The 22463-nt window shown below is 42.8% G+C and overlaps 1 protein-coding gene and 1 pseudogene across 12 annotated transcripts in view; one reads left to right on the top strand and one right to left on the bottom strand.

Moving 5' to 3' along the window:
* FUT10 (fucosyltransferase 10) overlaps positions 1–22463 on the top strand; it is a 96228-nt gene that overhangs the window by 24439 nt on the left and 49326 nt on the right. For all 12 annotated transcript variants that reach the window (XM_033848896.2, XM_033848895.2, XM_073798539.1 and 9 more), the window contains one exon: positions 724–1018. In XM_033848896.2, coding sequence (XP_033704787.1) covers positions 724–1018 — 295 coding nt within the window. The remainder of the gene's footprint in view (positions 1–723; positions 1019–22463) is intronic.
* LOC101338306 (nuclear receptor coactivator 6 pseudogene) lies at positions 3469–5837 on the bottom strand (annotated as a pseudogene).

The raw sequence follows: 22463 nt of genomic DNA, 5'->3' as shown, positions 1-22463 counted from the left end.
CCAGAGTGTAATCCCCAGCAATAGCCAGAGAATAACGCTGACTCTCACAGGTTTCATTAAGAGACACAACCACTTCTGGATTCTATACTTGCCTATGAAATGGAGGAGAGATGTATCTGTTATGTGTTCAGTGGAATGAAGCATCCTTGTTGGTAGATATTTTGGAAGCTATGTCCCTACCCTAATCCCTGGAAACTGTGATATGTTACTTTACTTGGCAAAAGGGACTTTGTAAATAGATGGGATTATAGTGACACACCTTGAGGTGAGGAGATAACCCTGAATTATCTGTGCAGGCCCAGTGTAACCACATGAGTCCATAAAAGAGAAGACTCTTCCCTGGCTGTGTTCAGAGAGAGACACGATAACAGAAGGGTCAGAGATGTGCAACGTTGCTGGTTTTGAAGATGGAGGAAGGGGGCCATGAGCCAAGAACTGTGGGTGCCTCTAAAAGAAAAGCAAGAAAACGAATTCCCCACCAGAGTTTCCTGAAAAATGGCATAGCCCTGCCAACACCTTGATTTTAGCCCAGTGAGACCATTTCAGACTTCTGACCTCCAGAATCGTACGATAATAAATTTGCATCATTTTAAGTTGCTCAGTTTGTGATAATTTGTTATGGTAGCAATAGAAAACTAATAAGCTAAATCATCAAGATGAATGGGAGATGTACAGAAGGAAATTAAACAGTCTGACACTGGTAATAATCGTCATCTCTTTTAGGTAGTGGTTGAGCTGGGAAAATTTGAAAGGATGAAGTTTAAAAATTCTAATTTGAACGACGGACATGCACAAATGGAAGAAGAGCCTATACATCTCCATCCATTCCTTAAGAGAGAAGGACTGACCCTGAATAGGAAAAAAACACTGGCAGCTGATAGCTACCCCATCATGCTCTGGTGGTCCCCACTGACTGGTGAAACTGGAAGGCTAGGCCAGTGCGGGGCAGACACTTGTTTCTTCACCATCAACCGGACCTACCTCCATCATCACAGGACCAAAGCCTTCCTCTTCTATGGTAAGTAGGGCTTTTGCCTTTCTCCCTTAGCTTGCTGACATCCTACTTCAATGCTGAGTTACTGCCTTTCTCCCAAGGAAGAGATGGTGGGCTCCCCTTGAAAGCACTTGGCACGCCCGATTTCCTCTGCACTTGCTCTGTGGAAGGCCAGAGCATTGAGCAAATACAATAAATCAGTGAGCTGGACCAACAGAGGGGTGGTTGGCTGGGCCACTTGGTATTTATGGGGGAGAAGACCTAGTTCTTTTCACCTTTTCACACTTGGGTGTTGTGCTTACTGAACTTGTTATTCAGGAATTGGCTATTGATTATACTGATATCAATTCAGAATGTCATCTGTGATAATGGCCAGGAGATTTTGATGACCATAACAGATGTTTAATTGGACATAAGCTCAGCACAGTATGATTTCATTACTCAGAAATAAAAATAAAAAGATTGTTCAACATCAGCTTTCAAGAGCAAGTTGGTATTCATCACTTCCCGAGGCTGATTATATGTCATGCTGGCATTGAAGGGCAGCCAGACCCAGCCAGTTGGGGGTAGCAAGATGCCAACAGCTGTTAGAAATATGGAGCTCCTGGGTGCTGAGTGATAGGGGCACGGGGGAATACAGATTAGCAAGCTCGACCAAAGATAGGCAAGGTTAATCACTAAAGTTAGGAAGTCAGTGAAAGGACATCTGCTTTAGAGTGTGGTATGAGTGTGTGTGTGTGTGTGTGTGTGTGTGTGTGTGTGTGTGTGTGTGTGTATAGTGCTGGCTTTGGAGTGGCAGGACTGAGACTGGGCTGTAGGGCTGAGTCATCCTCAGTGATCTGCCCAACAACAACTTAAGTAAAGCAGAAAATGGGCTCGGCAGGAATCAGGTGGTGTATGTGCCCCACAGTTGGTCAGGGCTGCAGAGCAATGGGCACTCATGCCTGGTAGAGGTGAGGAGGCAGGGAATTCCAGGCACTTAGGCATCCAGATGTGGTGGAGTCCAGAGCCTCCAAAGGCCTGCAGGTGTCCTCATGCACTTGCTTTCCTCCTCTGCTCTTAGAGGGGAATCAGTGTAGGTCTGAGGAGTGAGGGCTGTTAGTACAGGGCCAGGCTGATGGCTGATTTTTTCTGAGGGACAAACAACCATCTGAATAGTGTCAGATGCTTATTTTGAGCATCACTTGATTTCAGGTCCCACTGAAGGTGTAATGTAACATATGGGATTGCATCCTGATACATTTTTCTAAAATCCAAAGAATTCTGAATTCTGAAACACATAAATCTCTGAGAGTTTGGATAAGGGACTATAACCCTCTAGGGGTGTTTTGAGATGAAGCAACATTAAATGTATGAGTTTAATTTCCCAAATTTTACCAGGAGCCCCTAGACATACTTCAATTAGACACAAAAATATATATATAATGTAATGGGTACTTACGTACTTACTACATAGCTTAAGAAATAAAATATTACAAGTAAAATTGAAAGCCTCTATGAGCCCCTCACTGACCCCATCCTGTTTCCTTCCTCCTACCTGGAGGGAATCATGATCCTGAAGTTGGTGTGTGTGTGTGTCTGTGTGTGTGTTTAAACAACATACAATATTTTTTGTATGTTTTAAAAATTATGTAAATAGTATGATATGTTAACTTTCTCTCTCTGTAACTTACTTTTTCTCTTACATGGTTTTTGAGGTTTGTTAATGTTGGATCCTTATAGCTCCAGTTCACCCATTTTACTGTTGTATAGAATTCCATTGTATTTATATATCACACTTCATTTAACCATTTTCCTATTGTTGGACATTTAGGTTGTTTTAAAAAAACTTTCTTATGACAAAAAACGCTACAGTAAACAATCCATGTACGTGTGTGAGCCTTCGCGAGGATTCATACCTAGCAGTGGAATTATTTGTTACGAATTTACATTTATGAATTTCCAGACCAATATCCAGAGTGGTTGTATCACAGTCACTATCTTTTAAACGTTTAAAACTTTTTTTTTTCCCACATTGTACAAACCCTAAGATTCTCTTTACTCACTGGTCCATTTCTACAACAAATACATCCAAAACACTATATAATAAAATTATTTACAACATTTCCAAATGAGAAGATTCCTTTTGCCCCACTACTGCTATTCAGACACAGTACTTCCACAGCACCATACATTATTAGAAGATCTAAAAATGCTCACCCTGTACTCTAGGCTGCTTAGGAAATGTGAAAACTAATAACATAATCGCATTAGCTCCTCTCAATACATGGCAACAGTATAGAAACCTTGAACTTCATCTTGCAACACCAAAAGGGTTCAACAACTCCGCTTTCCCTATTGCACTTTATGAAACAGGTTGCAGGGACCAGGAAAAGGACCACATTATTAAAATGGATTTTAAAAAGCCACAGCTCAAAACTGCTTTTTGTAAGCTTCACACACATTTACAAATATCAAGTCATCGTCCAGCTTGTTTACTTGGATTTTCTTCACTCGGATTGCACTGCACTGGTTATGTCTTCAGTCGGGCTGAAGGCTGGAGCAGGCCAAGAGGATGGCTTATGATGTCCATTTTCCACACTTTCAGAAGCCACAGCTGGCTCTTCAGTTCGGGAGTTTCTTCGGCTTGGAGTTTTGGACCTTTCAGTTATCTCTTTAGGCTCACTGCTTTGTCTAGAGACTGTGGCAGCATTTGCCTCGAGTTCTGGTCTGGGAAGAGACCCCTGCAGTGCTGTGGCTGGAGTTTCCTTCGGGACTAAACTCTGTGAAGGGGCTGGTGGTCGCTTTGAAAATTCGGGCAGTTTAGGGCCTGAGTTGTCCAGGTTAATTCCTTGTTCTCTAGGCAATGGTGCTCATCAGCCTCCTCCAGACCAGGTGGGCAAGTACCTGGGGTGTTTAGATCCTGCTATTTTTCTTCTTCCGAGGGGGTTTCTTCTTCTTCATTTTATTTGCATTGGTATTATTTTGCTTATTCTTTACCCCAAAATGGCCTGCAGAGATATCGCTCTGCAATAAGTCGACCAACAATGGGCTTGTTAGCGTGACCTCCTTACTGACCGGGAAGCCTCATTCTGACCACAGGACATCTGATTTCCATTGGGTGCTCCACTGAAAGGTGCGTTGAAAGGCATGCCATGGCCTGAGAAGTGGTTTCCCGAGGCACTGTTTCCCAGCATGGCCTGGACGCCGGCAGAGGGGGGACACCATGTTGCTTTGTTGCATGCTGACGTCAGGCATCATCTGAGACAAGCTGACATCATTATTTGCTGTAGTAGCAGGATCGCCATGCGGCTGGGCCATATGTGGGCTGGGCCCTGGTGGCCTCAAGACCTGCCCCTGAATCCCCATAACCTGAGATGGACTGTAGTTCATGGGCCCTTGCTGGGGCAGCATCTGTCCTGACATCTGTCCCGTAAACTGCACCATGTTTCCTTGCATGTTTGGAGTTGATCTCCTCGTTATCAGTGCTGGTCCCTACATGACATTAGATTGGTTCTGAGTGTTAAACTGTTGCTTATTCCCCTGCATCTGATTGGTCATAATCTGCTCTATCATTGGGTCCTGTTGAAGCAAAACTTGCCCCTGAGGCCCCATCATCTGGTTATGTGGTACCCTCATTTATGGGCCCTGCTGGGGAAGCATCTGCTTGGGTGGGGTCATCCTCTGGGACGAGAGCCCAGGATTTTGGCTCTGAGGATCCACTGTCATCTGACCCTGCTGCATAATAAGCTGGGCCCTTGAAAGGATCATAGGGTTCTGAGGGCTCAAGGTACCTTGTTGCTGGGCCTTCTGCTCTGGGAGGGCAAGATCTGCTGGTGCATGCTCTTCACCTGAGATGGTGGCCCTGCTGGGGCTGGCCTTGCATGTTGCCCAGGTTCACCTGAGGAACCCCAGAACTACCAGTCTGTTGGCTGTTCGTGTTGCCATGAATTGCCCTGAGGCTGGGCTGCATCATATTTGGTGGCCCATGGGACACCTGCATCTGGTTTTGAGGAGGACCAGCTCCTTGACCACCTGCATGCTGGACATTTTGATTTGCTTGAAGCTGAGGGGCTCCTGAATTTCCAGGGGTAGTTGCTGTGGTCGAAGGCACCTGACCTTGCATAAAGTTCGGATTGGCCTGTCCTGTTGCGAAGCCAGGTGGGAGGCGTTTAGGCATTCCTGGACCACCTGCCATGGGAAAGCCCGCCTCCATCCTAACTGAATTTCCAGCTCCCATGGGTCCATTCATTCTCACATTTCGGCTTTGGTTCTGAGCCAAAGCCAGGTTGATAGCACCTTCCCCTTCAGTCTGAACGGAGAGAATTCCCAGATCCCGAAGCTGCTGGTTGTTGCTCTGAGCCAGGATCCGTAGCCGCTCCGCTGCTTCCCGGGAGATGTTGAATGTCACGTGCACACTGTTCCAGGCCTCTACCTCTGTACCTTTAGCTTGCTGGATTCCATGTGTAACAAATCGGGTACTTTCTTCAATATTGTGTCCAATTTCCATTTGAAGTCTTTATCATCTGTATTTCCTTTGAAGGCCACAAAGATTGTGGAATCCTCCAAAATACTATCACTTTTTGAGTCATCACCTTCTAGTCCAGAGTCAAAGTCCACCTCTGAGTCCTCCACTGTTGATGAATACAAGGGAGTATAGATGTCTTCTAAGTTTGGAAGGTCATCCATAACCATGGTGAATATTATTCCAGAAGCATATGCCAAGTGGACAATAAAAAAACCAAAATGTCTTTCTTAATTTTTATCATTTATCCAGGTCATCTTCTAAGTCCAAACAAGCTGGCATTTTTAGGGCCTGTATTTTAAGGTAGCAGCCAAATAAAAATTCTGAGTGCTGCCCCAGCCCTCCTGGGCGGGCCTCTTAGCACCGGCCCGGGCCGAGCGTCCCTGCGGCCCTCCGTGTATCCCTCCGTCCGTCCTCACGTGCGCCTGTCTGTCCGGCCAGTCTGGCCATTGGCTCCCAGCCGCGAGCAGCCCGACCAGGCTGGGCCTCAAGGACCCAGCGGAGAGGGGGATGGGCCGGACCGGGCCGGGGCTAAACATTTAAAACTTTTTAACATGTTATACATGCACATAGAGCTCCTGTGTTTTCAAGTAACACTTTGATTGTGACTTCTTGGTTTTTCACTTTTAGGCATTATATATTGATTCTTACTACGGAAGATGAGTATTTAACTCTCCTCCCTCACCCTTGCTCCTCCCACTCATTTCTCAGCCCCATATTCTTCCCCAGAAGTTATATCATCATCATTTTAGATAGATTAGCATCTAGTTTTTACATCATCATGTAGTCACAGTGAGCCATGATTTAAGATACTAAGATTTCTTTTCCTGTACAAATTGTTTTCCCTGTAGTGGCACCAGATATTCTTTTTTTTTAAAATTTATTTATTTAATTAATTATTTTTTGGCTGCGTTGGGTCTTCATTGCTGTGTGTAGGCTTTCTCTAGTTGTGGCGAGTGGGGGCTACTCTCTTCGTCGTGGTGCGCAGGCTTCTCATTGTGGTGGCTTCTCTTGTTGCAGAGCATGGGCTCTAGGTGCACAGGCTTCAGTAGTTGTGGCTCGCGGGCTCAATAGTCGTGGCTCGCAGGCTCTAGAGTGCAGGCTCAGTAGTTGTGGTGCACGGGCTTTGTTGCTCCTTGGCATGTGGGATCTTTACGGACCAGGGCTCAAACCCATGTCCCCTGCATTGGCAGACAGATTATTAACCACTGCGCCACCAGGGAAGCCCCCAGATATTCTTAAAGAAATGTCTCCCAGAGATTCCTGACATGTCCAGTTAGAGCTGTCATCCTTTCTGCCTGGTGCCCAGGTGCTGTCCTGGCTGCCCATCAGTCTGGGGATTCCTTGTACTTCGCTTGTGTGTTGGATTTTCTGTTTCTCTTATGCCTTATCTTCCTCTGGCTTGGTTTGTGTCTTCTTCTTTTTCTTTTTTTGGCTATGCGGGATCTTAGTTCCCTGACCCGGGGTAGAACCCACGCCCCCTGCAGTGGAAGTGCAGAGTCTTAACGACTGGACCACCAAGGAAGTCCCGGTTTGTGTCTTTATTTCAGTGTGTCCTGAGAAAGGTTCACGGAAGGTAAGTTTTCAGAAACTTTGTATGTGCGAACATGTGCTTATTTTACCTTTACTTTCACTGATGGTTTGGCTCAGCATAGAATTCTAAGTTGGAAAGTCTTTTCTTTCTGAATTTTTAAGACATTTTCCCACTGTATTCTAGCTTCCAGTGTTATTGCTGAGGAATTCAGAGCTATTTTGATTTCCTGTCCTTTGTGTGTGGTGTACTTTTTTGTTCCCTTCTCCCTTCTGCGGAGAACCTTAGCTTTTTCACCAGTTTGGAAATTCAGTAATGATTGCTTTCGTGTTTGTCTCTTTCCTTCTACTGAGATGCGCACTCAAATATCTGGTTGCCGGGAAGCCTACAAAGCAGTATTTATGTAGTGAGTTTTTTGGACTCACAGACTTGCAGAGCATGCACTTAATTTTATCTGCACACTTAAGACCTGATTCTTCTCTCAGGGATGGACTTGCCTCCAACCAAACTCCCAGGAGACTGATGTGTCAACCAGGATGCTTCTGGTTTGCTTTTCATATCTCGGATTTTGTCACTGTCCAGCTCCCAAAACTGTCAGTGACTCCACTGAGAACTGAATATATGCCATTTTTATTGCCCTGCCACTTAAGGCTCTGTGTAAAGACTCAGGCCTGCCTTCTGAGCTCAACTCCTGTGATTATATCAGCTAAACTTACGTTCAAAAATCAAACTGGAATAGTCAGCATTTTAGGCATATGCCACAGATGTTCCTGACTTAGCACCATTGTTCATTCAATTTCTATGTCCTGGAGCGTTTTTTTAATTTGTCCTGTCAAAATAATCTACTGAACGCTACCGTTTGTTTGGCAGTGTGGAGGAATAATACAGTTTTTGATGTCAAATAGTATAATCTTGAGACACAGATATTACTGAACTGTCATGCAGTGCTGAAGGGTGTATATACCATAAGAGAAATGTCGACAAGTTTTGTGGGATTTCAGAGAAGGGAGAGAGCACACATGATTGGAGGGGTCAGGAAAGGCTTCATAAGATCTCCTTCATAAAATAGGGGAAATCTGAAGTAGGCCTTGAAGGATAATGGAATTGGATTATGTTGGGATTGGAGGACATTTCAGTATGAAGAACAGCATGAATGGGGGCATGGAGGTAGAAAATTACGGGTAATATCTGAGGTTGCAGCAAGGAGATTGGTTGGCTACAGCATGATTTTATGTAAGAGAGAGACTAAGATCGAAGGATACATTGGAACCAGAGCATGGAGAATCTTGAACTTTGGCTTAAGATTTTGCATCAAATTAGAGGATGGTGTGAGGGAGCAAGTGAAAGTTGAATGGCCTTTTAAAAACCAACTCAAATATAACACCTATGAATGCTTTCTGATTCCCTTCCATTGAATGTAACCTCTCTTCTCTAAATGTCCAGAGGCATTTTATATCTCTTTTATGTCATTTAATTGAGCATCTATTAATACAATATGCCAGGCACAGTGCCAATGATGAGGAATGAAGAAGATAAATAAGGTAACTATGGCATTTGGTTTTGTCCTATATCATCTTCTCTTCCATATTAGAGTGCAAAGTTCTTGATGACAGGGCAACACTTCACCTTTGTACTTCCCCTCTCCCCTATAACGAGCATAGTACCTTGTACATGCTAGGCACTCAGGAAATAGTCACAGATACGTAGAGCCCTAAAGGACCTGGGAATCTAACCTTCTCTTTGTCGAGGCGAGGAGTCTGAGGCTCAGGAAGGTTAAGGATGTGCCCCCATTTACACAGGGGTTAGCGGCAGAGCTGGACAGAGAACCAAGATGCACCGACACCTGATCCTGTGCTCCTCCTCCGCAACTGTATTTGAATGTACACTCCTGACTATAATAAAACCTGGATATTTGGATTTTGGAATTGCTTACAGTGTATGGTTTGTAGCAAACCAAATTAGAAATTCAGTTCTTTAATAAGGTCTATTGAGCGAAATAGAGTGAATACAATACACTTTTCTGTCTGAGGGTTCCATATTCTAATTAAGTAGGTCACTTACAACTGCAAATGGTACTCTGGTACAGCAGGATTGAAAAAGAAAAGGCAGGAAAATGATTCAGGTGTCAAAGGCTGACCTAATTAACAGGAATGGAAACTCAAAGGATTATGTGACCTTGAGGCTTCTGTGAACCAGAATTTATTTTTTTTAGATTTTATTGAAGTATAGTGGATTTACAACATTGTGTTATTTTCTTCTGTACAGCAAAGTGACTCAGTTATATAGATATTCTTTTCATATTCTTTTCCGTTATGGTTTGTTACAGGCTATTGAACATAGTTCCCTGTGCTATAGAGTAGTACCTTGTTGTTTATCCAGAACCAGGAATATTTTTGACTTTGTTTGCTTCCTTTATAGCTTCCTTTCTCTTTTTTCTTTCTAGAGATGATTCATTTACTTAATATAAACACATTTCTGGAAGTAATAGTTAAAGACTTTCACGGTGAAATACAGTGAATTCTGTGTCTGGTTTGAGTCATTTGAGACATGAGGCTTCAGCTACATCAGCAATTCTCTGAAACAAAAATTAAGCAGTCACAAGTGAATAATTTTTTTAAAAACAAAAGTCCTTAGAGTTAGAGAATTTAGTCTTAGAAACCATCACTGTAGTGATTTCAAAACACAACTCTGCATTTTAAAACAGTTCTCTTGAAACCTGTCTGTCATGAGAGAGGAGTTGGAGTGCCTTTGATGAGAATGAGGGTAGTTAGGGTCGGGAACTGCTTTTGTTTTGGGTGAGTTCCTAAATAGAACTTTTAGTAAATACAGGTACATGGACAGAAAGAGAAAAGTAGGCTACTGAAATGTTTAACTTCTCCGGAAAGTGGATATTAGCACACCTTGTTGAAGTCTGGAGGTTACACACAGGAAGAATGTGGGACTGGTCTTCCTCAAAGGAAGACTACAATCCATCTCTCCAGGACTGGATCCTGAGTGGTCGGTGGGGCCCCCGGACCTTCATTCCAGGTGCAGGCTTCTTGCTCCCCCCATCCATGGATTTCAAAATATTTGTATCTATTCTTTTTCATATTCTTTTCCATTATGGTGTATTACAGGATATTGAATATAATAGTTCCCTGTGCTAGACAGTGGGACCTTGTTGTTTATGTATTTTGTATGTAGTAGTGTGTATCTGCTAATCTCAAACTTCTAATTTATCCCTCCCCCAACCTCTTCCCCTTTGGTAATCATAAGTTTGTTTCTGTGTCTGTGAGTCTGTTTCTGTTTTGTAAATAAGTTCATTTGTGTCATATTTCAGATTCCACATATAAGTGATATCATATGATATTTTTCTTTTTCTGACCTTACTTCACTTATCGATAGTATGATAATCTCTAGGTCCATCCGTGTTTTGCTGCAAATGGCATTTAATGGCTGAGTAGTATTCCACTGTATATGTACCACCTCTTCCTTATCCATTCCTCTGTAGATGGACATTCAGGTTCTTTCCATGACATGGCTGTTGTAAATAGTGCTGCTGTGAACATTGGGGTGCAGGTATCTTTTTGAATTAGAGTTTTCTCTGGATATATGCCCAGGAGTGGGATTGCAGGATCATATGGTATCTCTATTTTTAGTTTTTTAAGGAACCTCCATACTGTTTTCCACAGTGGCTGCACCAATTTACATTCCCACCCACAGTGTAGGAGGGTTCCCTTTTCTCCACACCCTCTCCAGCATTTATTATTTGTAGACTTTTTAATGATGGCCATTCTCACCGGTGTGAGGTGGTACCTCATTGTAGTTTTGATTTGCATTTCTCTAATAATTAGCGAAGTTGAGCATCTTTTCATGTGCCTGTTGGCCATCTTTATGTCTTCTTTGGAGAAATGTCTATTTAGGTCTTTTGCCCATTTTTTGATTGGGTTGTTTGTTTTTTTGTTACTGAGTTGTATGAGCTGTTTGTATGTTTTGGAAATTAAGCCCTTGTCAGTCACATCACTTGCAAATATTTTCTCCCATTCCATAGGTTGTCTTTTCGTTTTGCTTCTGGTTTCCTTTGCTGTGCAAAAGCTTATAAGTTTGGTTAGGTCCCATTTGTTTATTTTTGCTTTTATATCTGTTGCCTTGGGAGATTGACCTAAGAAAACATTGCTACGATTTATGTCAGAGAATGTTTTGCCTATGTTCTCTTCTAGGAGTTTTATGGTGTCATGTCTTATATTTAAGTCTTTAAGCCACTTTGAGTTTATTTTTGTAAACACACATTCTTTTTTTTTTTTTTTACCATCTTTATTGGAGTATAATTGCTTTACAATGGTATGTTAGTTTCAGCTTCACAACAAAATGAATCAGTTATATATATACATATATTCCCATATCTCTTCCCGCTTGCGTCTCCCTCCCTCCCACCCTCCCTAAAACACACATTCTTTATTTATGTTTCTTACTGTCCCTTTAAGACCTCACTCAGGGGGTTAATTTTCACCATCCTCTAACTGGAAGCTTTGGCTGAGCCCCGGCTTTTGTGCTCATTCTCAGGGAATGGACAGTTTTATGGTCACTTTAAGTCGCAAACACACTTTCAAGCTTAGTAAATGGAGCGTTCAGCCACATGCCATGCCTAGGGTTACATATTTTTGCATCCCCAGCTTGGACCTCTCTCACGCCACTGCAGGCCTGCGGTCCTTCCTCTGCAGTACAGGTCTTTCCTCTCTCTACACTCTGCTTGCCTCCTTCTTCCTCCCTCATCTGCTGCTTTCTGGAGACTAGCAGAGTTGCTGTGTGGAAAGGGAGGAGAATTAAGGAGGCTGGACATTTCTTAGTTGGCCCGTGTGGCTTTATGTCCTGTGAACTCAGCAGATGGTTCGATCTGATGGCCTTGAGTGGGTCTGGTGGATGATTAAAGTGTACTTTTTCTATTTTGGGGCATTTTCATGGCATTTGGAGTTTCCCTGATGGAACCCTGGCTTTTCCAGTGTCCTTTCCCAGTGAGCCGCCTCTCTGTTCCAGATAGTCACGTGGGACAGCTTTCCAGCTCCTGGTACCCGCAACACATCCAGCTTCTTTCTGCTGAGCTCTCTATGTCTGCCTGGGGCTCTTTGTATTAGGAGGACCCAAGACTCCCCACTCTGTCTCACCCCTTTCTGTATTCTTGACCTTGCTGAGGAATTCAAGAGTCGTAGGACAAGCTCTCCTTCATTCCTTCTGTGAATTCTGCAAGTGGGGGCTTCTGTCTCACAATTACTTTGAATCTTGATATCTGTCCTGTCAGTTGCATCCCAACATTCAGTGATACAACGTCTCTGCAGAGTCACAGTTTGCCAGGTCCCTTGCCACCTGTTGGAGAAGCACAGAAAACAAACAAGTACGGTTTGGTAAGATTGTATCACAGTTGATACGGTAGCAACCTTGATAGACTTCCTTATACAGCTGCCCCTGGTCATCTTGACTGTACTAAGTGTCCCTGACACTTCATGAGTGACACATCTGTGAACTGTTCTCGGGGTAATTTCTGCTAGTCTCACCCATTATGAGTTGATTCTTACTAGTACTTTTTTTCTGGAGGTTGACTTTCCTGGGCCCTGTGCATTGAATGCAGATAGTAGGTAATTGCTTTTGCCAGGTTAAGACTTACTTGGGAGATGGCAAGAAAATGGACTTACTTGAACTGTGTGGACAGCAACAAAGTTGAACGTGAAAAAGAAGGTCATAACTAAGTGATAGATCACATATGATATACAATAAATGTATAGAGATGTAAATGTGTATTTATCTATCTATCTACATATATACATCTTTGCTGTAATCAAACCCCTTACTTTAAATAAGAGGTACAAACTGCTATGTATAAAATAAGCTACAAGGCTATATTGTACGGCACAGAGAATATAGCCAATATTTTATAATAACTACAAATGGAATATAATCTACAAATTTGTGAATCACTATGTTGTATACCTGAAAATAATATAATATTGTAAACCAACTATATCTCAATGTAAAACTTGCAAAAAAATAGACTTTATTTCTGTTTAAGCAAATAATTATCGCATAATACTTTACAGAAGGTAAAGCCATTCTCAGAGCTCTGCTCAGACTCCGCAGTGACTGCCCATCACGTTAAAATTCCAGGTCCTCAGCGTGGCCTCCGACTCTGCAGGCTCTGCCCCACTCCCGGTCTGTCTCTTACCCTTGGTCTGTCTCCCTGGCTCACTTCTCTCTCCTCCGGGCTGCTTGCTGTCCCTCAAACAGGAAGCCTGTTCTAGCCTCAGAACCTTTCGTTTGTTCTTCCTCCTCCTGGAATGCGCTGCCCCGGGTTATTCCTCCCCACCGATTGAGTCTCTGTAGGAGTGATGTTTTCTCAGAGAGACCTGTTTCCTCACCTTTCCAAAATAGGGCTCTCCTCCCACCTGACTCTCTGATGGCGTGGACCCTTGCCCGGCTTTATTTCTTTTCATAGCACTTAATACCACCCCCCCACCAGAAGTTCTCTTACTATTTTGGGACCGGTTACCTGTTGTGCCCCATGTTGGAATCTAAGTCAGGAGAACGGCGACTTCGTTGGGTTCACTGCTGTTACCACACTGCTTGGAACAGTGCCTGACACGTAGCCAGGCTTCAGGCAACGTTGTCGAATGGATGACTCAGTAAGTGAAACCGGCCTTGATCCTCACATGGAGTCGGGGAGGAAATGAGAACATTGGTATTATCATCTTCACTGGGTCTTAAGATGTTATATAATTTACCCAGGTTGTGCCTGGCATTCTTCTTGAATGAGTGCATTAGACCCTATGATTAAAACTCTGGTTTATTTAAATTACATTTTATCAAATTTATTTGTGTACCTAGTTGAATTAAACACTCTGGTACAAGGCTTATTTCAAAGAAACAGCAGAATCTGCCCTCCTTTTCCAGTCCCTGGAAGCAATCACTTTCTGCTCTTTCAGCTCTCTGTTTTCTTAATAACATGCTTATATTTTTACTTCCTAATTTTGCAATTTTGTAATTTGTAATTTGAGACATTATCCATTGACTTCCCTTAAGGGAACATGGGGATTTCAGTTAGATTGTTATTCAGTGTTTACGTTATTATAACTCACATAATTGCAATTCACAGCTCAGCTATGTAGTATGATTACCCTTCGTGTCAGTATTTTTAGGCGTTTTCTCTTGGGCTGGTCACATTTCCCAGAGAGGATCCTTTCAGTTCTCTACCTGGAGGGTATAACAGGGGTGGTCATCTTCTGGGAGCTTCTTACTGCTCAGCTGAGTCTGTAAACTATCACTTAATTCTTTTTTCAGTGTGATGCCCCTGACCTCAACTAGACCATGTACCCCCTGCCCGAAGACCCTTTCTTTTGAACTCCTGAGAGTAGAAACCTCCAGGACTCTTTCAGGGTGGGGAAGGGACAGTTGCTCAGTTGCACAGAATAAAGGGATATGGGCTTTTAACTGTCCCTTAAGCTGACTTTTAAACAGTCCTCTATGCTTAGTCCCATATTCACCTCTACTTTTGGATTGTTGACTTAAAGAAAAACACACACATAAGAGCTGTGAGTTTAAGTTGTATTCAGGGTCTTACTGGGGACTATAACGCAGGAGACAGCCTCTCAGCTAGCTCTGAGGAAACTGCTCCAAAGAGGTCAGGGAGGAGCCAGTTATACGTGATTTTTGGCTGGGGGTATGCGTGGTCCAGCACACATCTTGGTGGAAGATTACTGCTAGTCACAAGGAACGGATATCTCAAGTTAATGATTTTAGTGCTTGTCGATGTATGGAAAGATGGAGGAATCTGGTGCATTGAAATTCTTCCTAAGATACACATCTAACTATCCAAGGACCTGCTTGTCCAAAGCACAGAGCGTCCTGTTATCATCTTAATTTCCTCTCAGAATGTTCTGTCTGTCAGCAGCTGCAGTGGGTTATGACTTAATCCTTCTAGAACTGGGTGGTGAGCAACTCTCTTTGTTTACAAGCTGCACCTAATGCTGTCAAATTCTTGAACATTCTGTGGGCTTATGGGTAAATTAGGTGGCTCATTGGCCTTCCCCTGCGGGCTTTAGATTAATCCTTCTGGAGTCTAAGTCAGTGACTCTCGTCACGTGCTTTCCATCATGATTGCTATTTAATTATCTCTCTTTGCCTCTTTGAGATTATGCCCTAAAAAAAAACCTCTTGACTATTATTTTTATCTTTTTTAATTATTAAAATTTTTTTATTGTTGTCTCTAACTCCGAACCAAGGTTTATTCATGATTTGTCTGACAAAAAGAGAGCCAAGAAAGTACGAATGAACCCTCTATTACTTGGAAAAGGAGGAAGGGAGTTCACTGCGCCACCAGGGAAGCCCAACTTTGGCCCTTTTGATAGGAGTTGTGATAGTTTTGTTAATCATTCATGCAATAGAAGGTGTGGGTCATTCTTTCACATTCATTTCCACCTCTAGAAAGTTTCTGCAAGTGATGCGAGAATGGTGGAGAGCTGAACCAAAATTCTCTGCCACTTAAATTTCTAAAACTTGAGAGTTTTTGATCTTACTTGTTTTGCTGTGGGTGAGTGGTTCCCAGACCAAGCTCATTCCAAGATCATAGATGAACAAACAAACCAACCCCCAAGTCTCTGGGCCGCACTCCAAACTTACTCAGAATCTCTAGTGTTGAAGACTCATAATCTGTCATATATGTCAGTTTGCCCACGTGGGACATTGGCTTGAGAAGCATTTCACAGGGCTTTTGAAAGGTGTGGGAAGTGTTGGCCAGAGATTTGAAACCAAATCAAATCAAAACAAAACAAAACAAATTTTCAAAAAAGAAAACAACGGTAATGCACTGGTTTGGTGCAGCTGTAAACAATATTTATACTTGTAGTAATTAAAGTACTGGGTATACCCTGAATCAAAAATGGATGAGGAGGGAATACAGGTATGTGGGGGGAAGGGAGAATTAAATCTACACCTTCCATAGCAACAAGACAATAGGTATTACCTAAAACCGAAAAATCAAGAAATACCACGTTAACCCTGTTATTTAGATATTTTTGAAGTGCAAATACAGAAGGAATGCCTGAAAAAATTGGGGTGGTGACCTCTGGCATGTAGAAATAAGGAGTGGAGTAGGGCAGCACCCTACTGTCTTGTGTTATCGTCTTGATAAAACTGTTTTGCATTTAAAGCTATATGCAGGTATTAATTTGATATAAATAAAAAGTGAATTAACAGAGACATTTTGTCTTAGGAGATAGTTAAGCACAAAGACAGTAAGAACAGTTATTAATAAATTATCCAATTCCTAGGCTTTTTTGCTTATCGATACATTTTAGGAAGAGTGTTCATTATGCAAATACATTAATATTTTACAGCTAAGGTACTCATTTCCTTCCATGAAAAAACTTGCCTATTAATATTATCTGATTTTCAATCTTTCCAGCTAAAAAAATAAATCAGCTGAGTTTTGCTAGATTTACTTTGATATAAGGACATAGGCTGTAGTGAGTCTCATAATGTTTAGTTTTAAGGGTTTTCTGGTCAGGACTGGGAGTTCTCTTCCCCTTGTTTCTGACTCAGCCTTTTTGACCCTCTCTGGTCTTCCAGCACCTGTGGTAGTGTAAAGATCAAAGGAAGAGCAGAAGTGACTGAAAATCGGAAAGCGCTTTTCAGGTTGGGCTTAAAAATCTGAAAGGAATGCGCTTCCCTGGTGGTGCAGTGGTTGAGAGTCCGCCTGCCGATGCAGGGGACACGGGTTCGCGCCCCGGTCCGGGAGGATCCCACATGCCGCGGAGCGGCTGGGCCCGTGAACCATGGCCGCTGAGCCTGCGCGTCCAGAGCCTGTGCTCCGCAGCGGGAGAGGCCACAACAGTGAGAGGCCCGCGTACCGAAAAAAAAAAAAAAAAAAATCTGAAAGGAAGCACAGTAGTGACAAGGGCCAAGAGTCAGGCGCTATCCTGCTGGAGCCAGCGGACAGATTTCATTACTGCAGTTTCAGCCATTTGGGCCAATGGATATGCTGGCGCCCATCCAGTTCTAGGCAGATTCTCAGAGATCCTCTGAGACCAGCTGGCAGCTTGTTCTTCAGAGCAGACAACATAGGCGCACATCTCGCATAGGTGCCCCTCTCTCCCAGGCGCTCAAAATAAAACCAGCCAGCTTGGGCTTCCCTGGTGGCGCAGTGGTTAAGAATCCGCCTGCCAATGCAGGGGACACGGGTTTGAGCCCTGGTCCGGGAAGTTCCCACATGCCACGGAGCAATGAAGCCCGTGCGGCAAAACCACTGAGTGTGCGCTCTAGAGCCCACGAGCCACAAGTACTGAAGCCTGCATGCCTAGAGCCCATGCTCCGCAGCAAGAGAAGCCATTGCAATGAGAAGCCTGCGCACCGCAACGAAGAGTAGCCCCTGCTCGCCACAACTAGAGAAAGCCTGCGTGCAACAACGAAGACCCAACGCAGCCAAAAATAAATAAATAAAAAATTAATTAATGAAAAAAAAAAGAGGGGCAAGAGAGCTTGCTTCCTGTCTCTTAAAAAAAAAAAAAAACCAGCAAGCTTTAATGAATACGTTTTCTTGCTCTTAAAAATTAAAAAACAAAACAAACCTAAAACAACTTCAACTAAAGAGTAAGTACAGCAGAAAATTTCTTTTTTGCAGAGTTTACATTCACAGTTTGACCCACACCACCTCAATAAGTTCTAGGGCACAGATTCGAGTCTCCTGACCTTGGAGGGGGGATACTTGGAGACTCACGTGCCACTACTATATATAAAATAGATAATCGGCAAGGACCTACTGTACAGCGCAGTGAACTCTACTCAGTACTCTGTAGTAACCTATATGGGAAAAGTGTCTGAAAAAGAATGGACATATGTATATGTAAAACTGAATCACTTTGCTGTACACCTGAAACTAACACAACATTGTAAATCAACTATACTCCAATATAAAATAAAAATTTTAAAAAAAAGAGAAGAAGAAAAAAAAGAACAGCCAGCATCTGTCTCTCAACTGGCTTTGTGTTATAATGTTGTGTATGCTGGAAATCTCCTGAAATATTAAATACTTTCTTTATTAGTGGAAAAATAACCTCTTTGAAGAAAGTAAACTACTAATGCTGATAATGGAAATGAGGACCAAGAGAAGTATTTTAAGAAACAGTGGTTATCAGGCAGAAGTTAGCTATTTAAATAGGTTAAAGAGTAGAATATTGGGCTAACATAAGGTTTGGATCTGTATGAAATAGACCACATAACTCCGTTTTTTTGAGGAAATCACGTGCTACCAGTGTTCATGATTTCGGAGAGTTTGAGAATGTCTCAGGATGTATCCCTTCCTGATGTTGGAGAGCTGTTCTTCATTCATTAGTACAACTGACATGGAAGAAACATTTATTATATGTGTGGCCCTGTGTTAGGTGCTGGGGTTATAGTGGTTCTATTACCTGGTTCTATAAGCCTGTCTACAACGGGCTCTGCCCTCATGGAGCTTATGAAATAGGTAAATAGGATGCTACCAGGCAGGGATAAGCATTTTGGCTTGAGATGGAGTGATCAGGGAGGCCTCTCTGAGGATGTAACATTTGAGGCTGAGTCTTGAAAGGTGGGAGAAGACAGTCCTGTGAAGATGGAGGGAATTAATTTCAGGTATAGGGAACTGCAGATGCAAATGAGAGTGGAAAGGAGTTTGATGTGATGGAGGGTCAGAAAGAAGGTCACTGTGCTGGGTACAGACTGGGTGTGAAGGAGGATAGAATGAGATGAGATTCGAATGGGAGACAGGGGCCAGGTGATAAAGGGCTCCCCAAGACAGGGTGAGAGAGTTGGATGTGTTCTAAGGGCAATGGAGAAATGGCAGAAGGTTTTAAGCAGGGGTGCTATGCTCTGACTTCTGTTTTGCTCTGTTCTCATTTATGCTGTAAAAAGGTCCCTGTGGCTTCTCCTCGGAGAATGGATTGGAATGTGAAAGTGGAAGCAAGACACAGTTCCTATTAAATAAGTGGAAGTGATGTTGCTCTGGACTAGGGTGGGATGCAGTGGAGAAAGAAACGGGTAGATTTGAGATGTGATTTCAAGATAGAATTGATGTCCTGCTGTCTTAGTGGTATCTGTTTTCATTTATGCAGGTGTCCAAGGAGAAAAATTCACTATGCATATTCATTTAACTCCTTGGTCTCTCAGATACTTAGTTCCACCTTGTGTTACCAACTTACCACAACTGTGATGGATAAAAAATGCTATTCATTTCCTTCCTGACAGGTGAAAATAATAAGTCAGTAAATTATTGATCACTAAATATTTTGCTTTCATAGATACGGAAATATTTAGTCCTTAAGGTTATTGACACCTGCATATTTTACTTTCCTGAGTACAGACATCTAAACTTGGCATCCAAATCATTGGTGACTATATTGGTGAGGAGCAGTGATTAAAATCTGTGTGTGCAAGGGTAGTCATATAATTCACCACCAAAAAATTTAAGGTCTAGAAATGTAGATACAAATTCATCAGGCTCATTCATTTACTGATGAAGCCATTAGCATTTAATTAGTAAGTTAGGAGAAAAACATGCAGTGTCATATATAGGGGTCATGCCCCCCCTTCCAAGAGTCTTGAATCGCCTGGAAAAATTAAGAGGAAAATACAGCATTTTGTTTTCCGCTTCATATCAAATCAACATCTCTGGAGATGAGGTCTGGGAATCTGTGCTCTTTACCAAGCTCCCCAGGAAGTCACGTTGAGGCCAGTCTGGCGGGGGTATTGGGACCAGCTTTTAGATGATCTCTTAGGTGGCTTCCACCACTCATATTTTATGACTTAATATAAAATCTCTTAAGTTCCATCATGGGAATTTGTAGATGAGTCTTTGCTTTCATATCCTGTTGTCACTTCTGTATGCCTGTGATTTATTTGATGCTTAGTGTTTGGTAACAGAATATCCAATTATAACTTCATGCCTTTGGGAAAATAAAATCCCCTTTAAAGACATCTGCCTTGTGGCAAAGTTTCCAAGAATGTTTTATGTTGAGACTGGAAAACTTTGTAATTGAAAATGTGGATTTTGATGATTCTTTCAAAGGAATTATGCAATTAGGGTATTCTTTTAGCCACCTGGGCACAATTTAGTCTTTCGGGAGCACTTAGTTATTGGACCAGTGCAGCATCCGATGATGCCTGAAAACATCAGAACCAGGGGCCTCTGCTTAGAATCAATTCTTATTATTGAGCTGATGCTGAGCAAAAGCATGGATCCAGGAGGGATGAGATACAAGTTTTTCTTGATTGTCTCAACCCAGTGGTGCACAGACCCAGAATGCACATCCTTTGGGGAGGGCGGAGAGGATTCTGTGTGTTGCTGTAAAACTGTAAAATTATTGAGTGAGGCTGGCTGGGGAAGGGGGCCAGGGGTTCAAGGTCATTTGACTCAGGTGTCTGTTGCAGTGCACACGTTCATAGATTCCTGCAAAACAATCCCTTTAAATTCCCCATTGATCAATGACTGTAAAGCTCCTAATTTCAGAGATTCGAGTCTTTGCTACATGATCGGCTAGCGCGGCCCTTTTTTTTCCTTTATTCTCCAGGCAACTAAACTCTAGTTTTTTTGTTTAAACTCTAGTTTTTATTTTTATATCTGACATCAAGCAGCTTGTAACCTTCCTAGTTAAGTTGTCTCGTAATTTGAAGGGAAGGTGAGTACTCACTCCAATTTCTCAAGTTGCCTACTTTCAGCCTCTAAATTCAGTTTTCCAAACACTCCCTGGTTGGGTTGCCAGTATCTGGAGAGGAGTTGAAAGCATAAAGAAGAAATGAGCATTTTTGCTTTTCATGGTAACCAAGTGACTGCTTGGTTTTTGCTTATCCTATAACTTCGATCCCCTTAGCCAATGCTCTGTCTCAATTGACATTTGGTACCAGGGCACCATTGTGCTCATACAAGTAGTTGATTTTCCCAGTCCCAGGTTCGGCATATGAGACGGTGGTTGGTAATGGTGTTGGTGGTGAGTTTCAGCACATGGGAAAGGTTTGCTAGGCTTAAATATGAACTAGATTCTTTCTTTTTTTTTTTTGGCCTCGCGGCATGCAGGATTTCAGTTACCCAACTAGTGTTGGAACCCGTGCCCCCTGCAGTGGAAGTGCAGAGTCTTAACCGCTGGACCGCCAGGGAAGTCCCTAGATTATTTCTTTTTGTTTTAGTTAAAATCAAGTGTTTCTCCTCCTTTTCCCCTGCACTCATACCTCATCTGTCTTATTTACTGAACAGGATTTTTGCCCTTGTCTCCTCTTCCTCCCCAGTTGCTTCATGCATTTCTGTCATTAACTATAGAAAGTTTCTCTTTGTAACACCCTGTCATGCTCCTTTTTTTTTAAACATGATATTTATTTATTTATTTATTATGTTTTTGGACATCTTTATTGGAGTATAATTGCTTTACAAGGTTGTGTTCGTTTCTGCTGTATAACAAAGTGAATCAGCTATACATATACATATGTCCCCATATCCCCTCCCTCTTGCATCTCCCTCCCACCCTCCCTATCCCACCCTTCTAGGTGGTCACAAAGCACCGAGCTGATCTCCCCGTGCGATGCAGTTGCTTCCCACTAGCTTTTTTTTTTCTTTTTTCTTTTTTTGCCTTACGCGTGCCTCTCACTGTTGTGGCCTCTCCTGTTGCGGAGCGCAAGCTCCGGACGCGCAGGCTCAGCGGCCATGGCTCACGGGCCCAGCCGCTCCGCGGCATGTGGGATCTTCCCGGACCGGGGCACGAACCCGCGTCCCCTGCATCGGCAGGCGGGCTCTCAACCACTGCGCCACCAGGGAAGCCCCCTAGCTATCTGTTTTACATTTGGTAGTGTATATATGTCAATGCTACTGTCTCATTTCGTCCCAGCTTACCTTTCCCCCTCCCCGTGTCCTCAGGTCCATTCTCTACGTCTGTGTCTTTATTCCTGTCCTGCCGCTAGGTTCATTAGAACCTTTTTTTTTTTTTTTTAGATTCCATATATATGTGTCAGCATACGGTATTTGTTTTTCTCTTTCTGACTTACTTCACTCTGTATGACAGACTCTGAGTCCATCCACCTCACTACAAATAACTCAGTTTCATTTCTTTTTATGGCTGAGTAATATTCCATTGTATATATGTGCCACATCTTCTTTATCCATTCATCTGTTGATGGACACTTAGGTTGCTTCCATGTCCTGGTTATTGTAAACAGTGCTGCAATGAACATTGTGGTACATGACTCTCTTTGAATTATGGTTTTCTCAGGATATATGCCCAGTAGTGGGATTGCTGGGTCGTATGGTAACTCTACTTTTAGTTTTTTAAGGAACCTCCATACTGTCTCCAGAGTGGCTGTATCAATTTACATTCCCACCAACAGTGCAAGAGAGTTCCCTTTTCTCTGTACCCTCTCCAGCATTTGTTGTTTGTGGATTTTCTGATGATGCT

Source organism: Tursiops truncatus, chromosome 21 (assembly GCF_011762595.2).
Source record: "Tursiops truncatus isolate mTurTru1 chromosome 21, mTurTru1.mat.Y, whole genome shotgun sequence".
NCBI classification, from domain to species: domain Eukaryota; kingdom Metazoa; phylum Chordata; class Mammalia; order Artiodactyla; family Delphinidae; genus Tursiops; species Tursiops truncatus.
The sequence above is the reverse complement of the archived record's forward strand: the minus strand, read 5'-3'. Positions and strand labels throughout refer to the sequence as shown.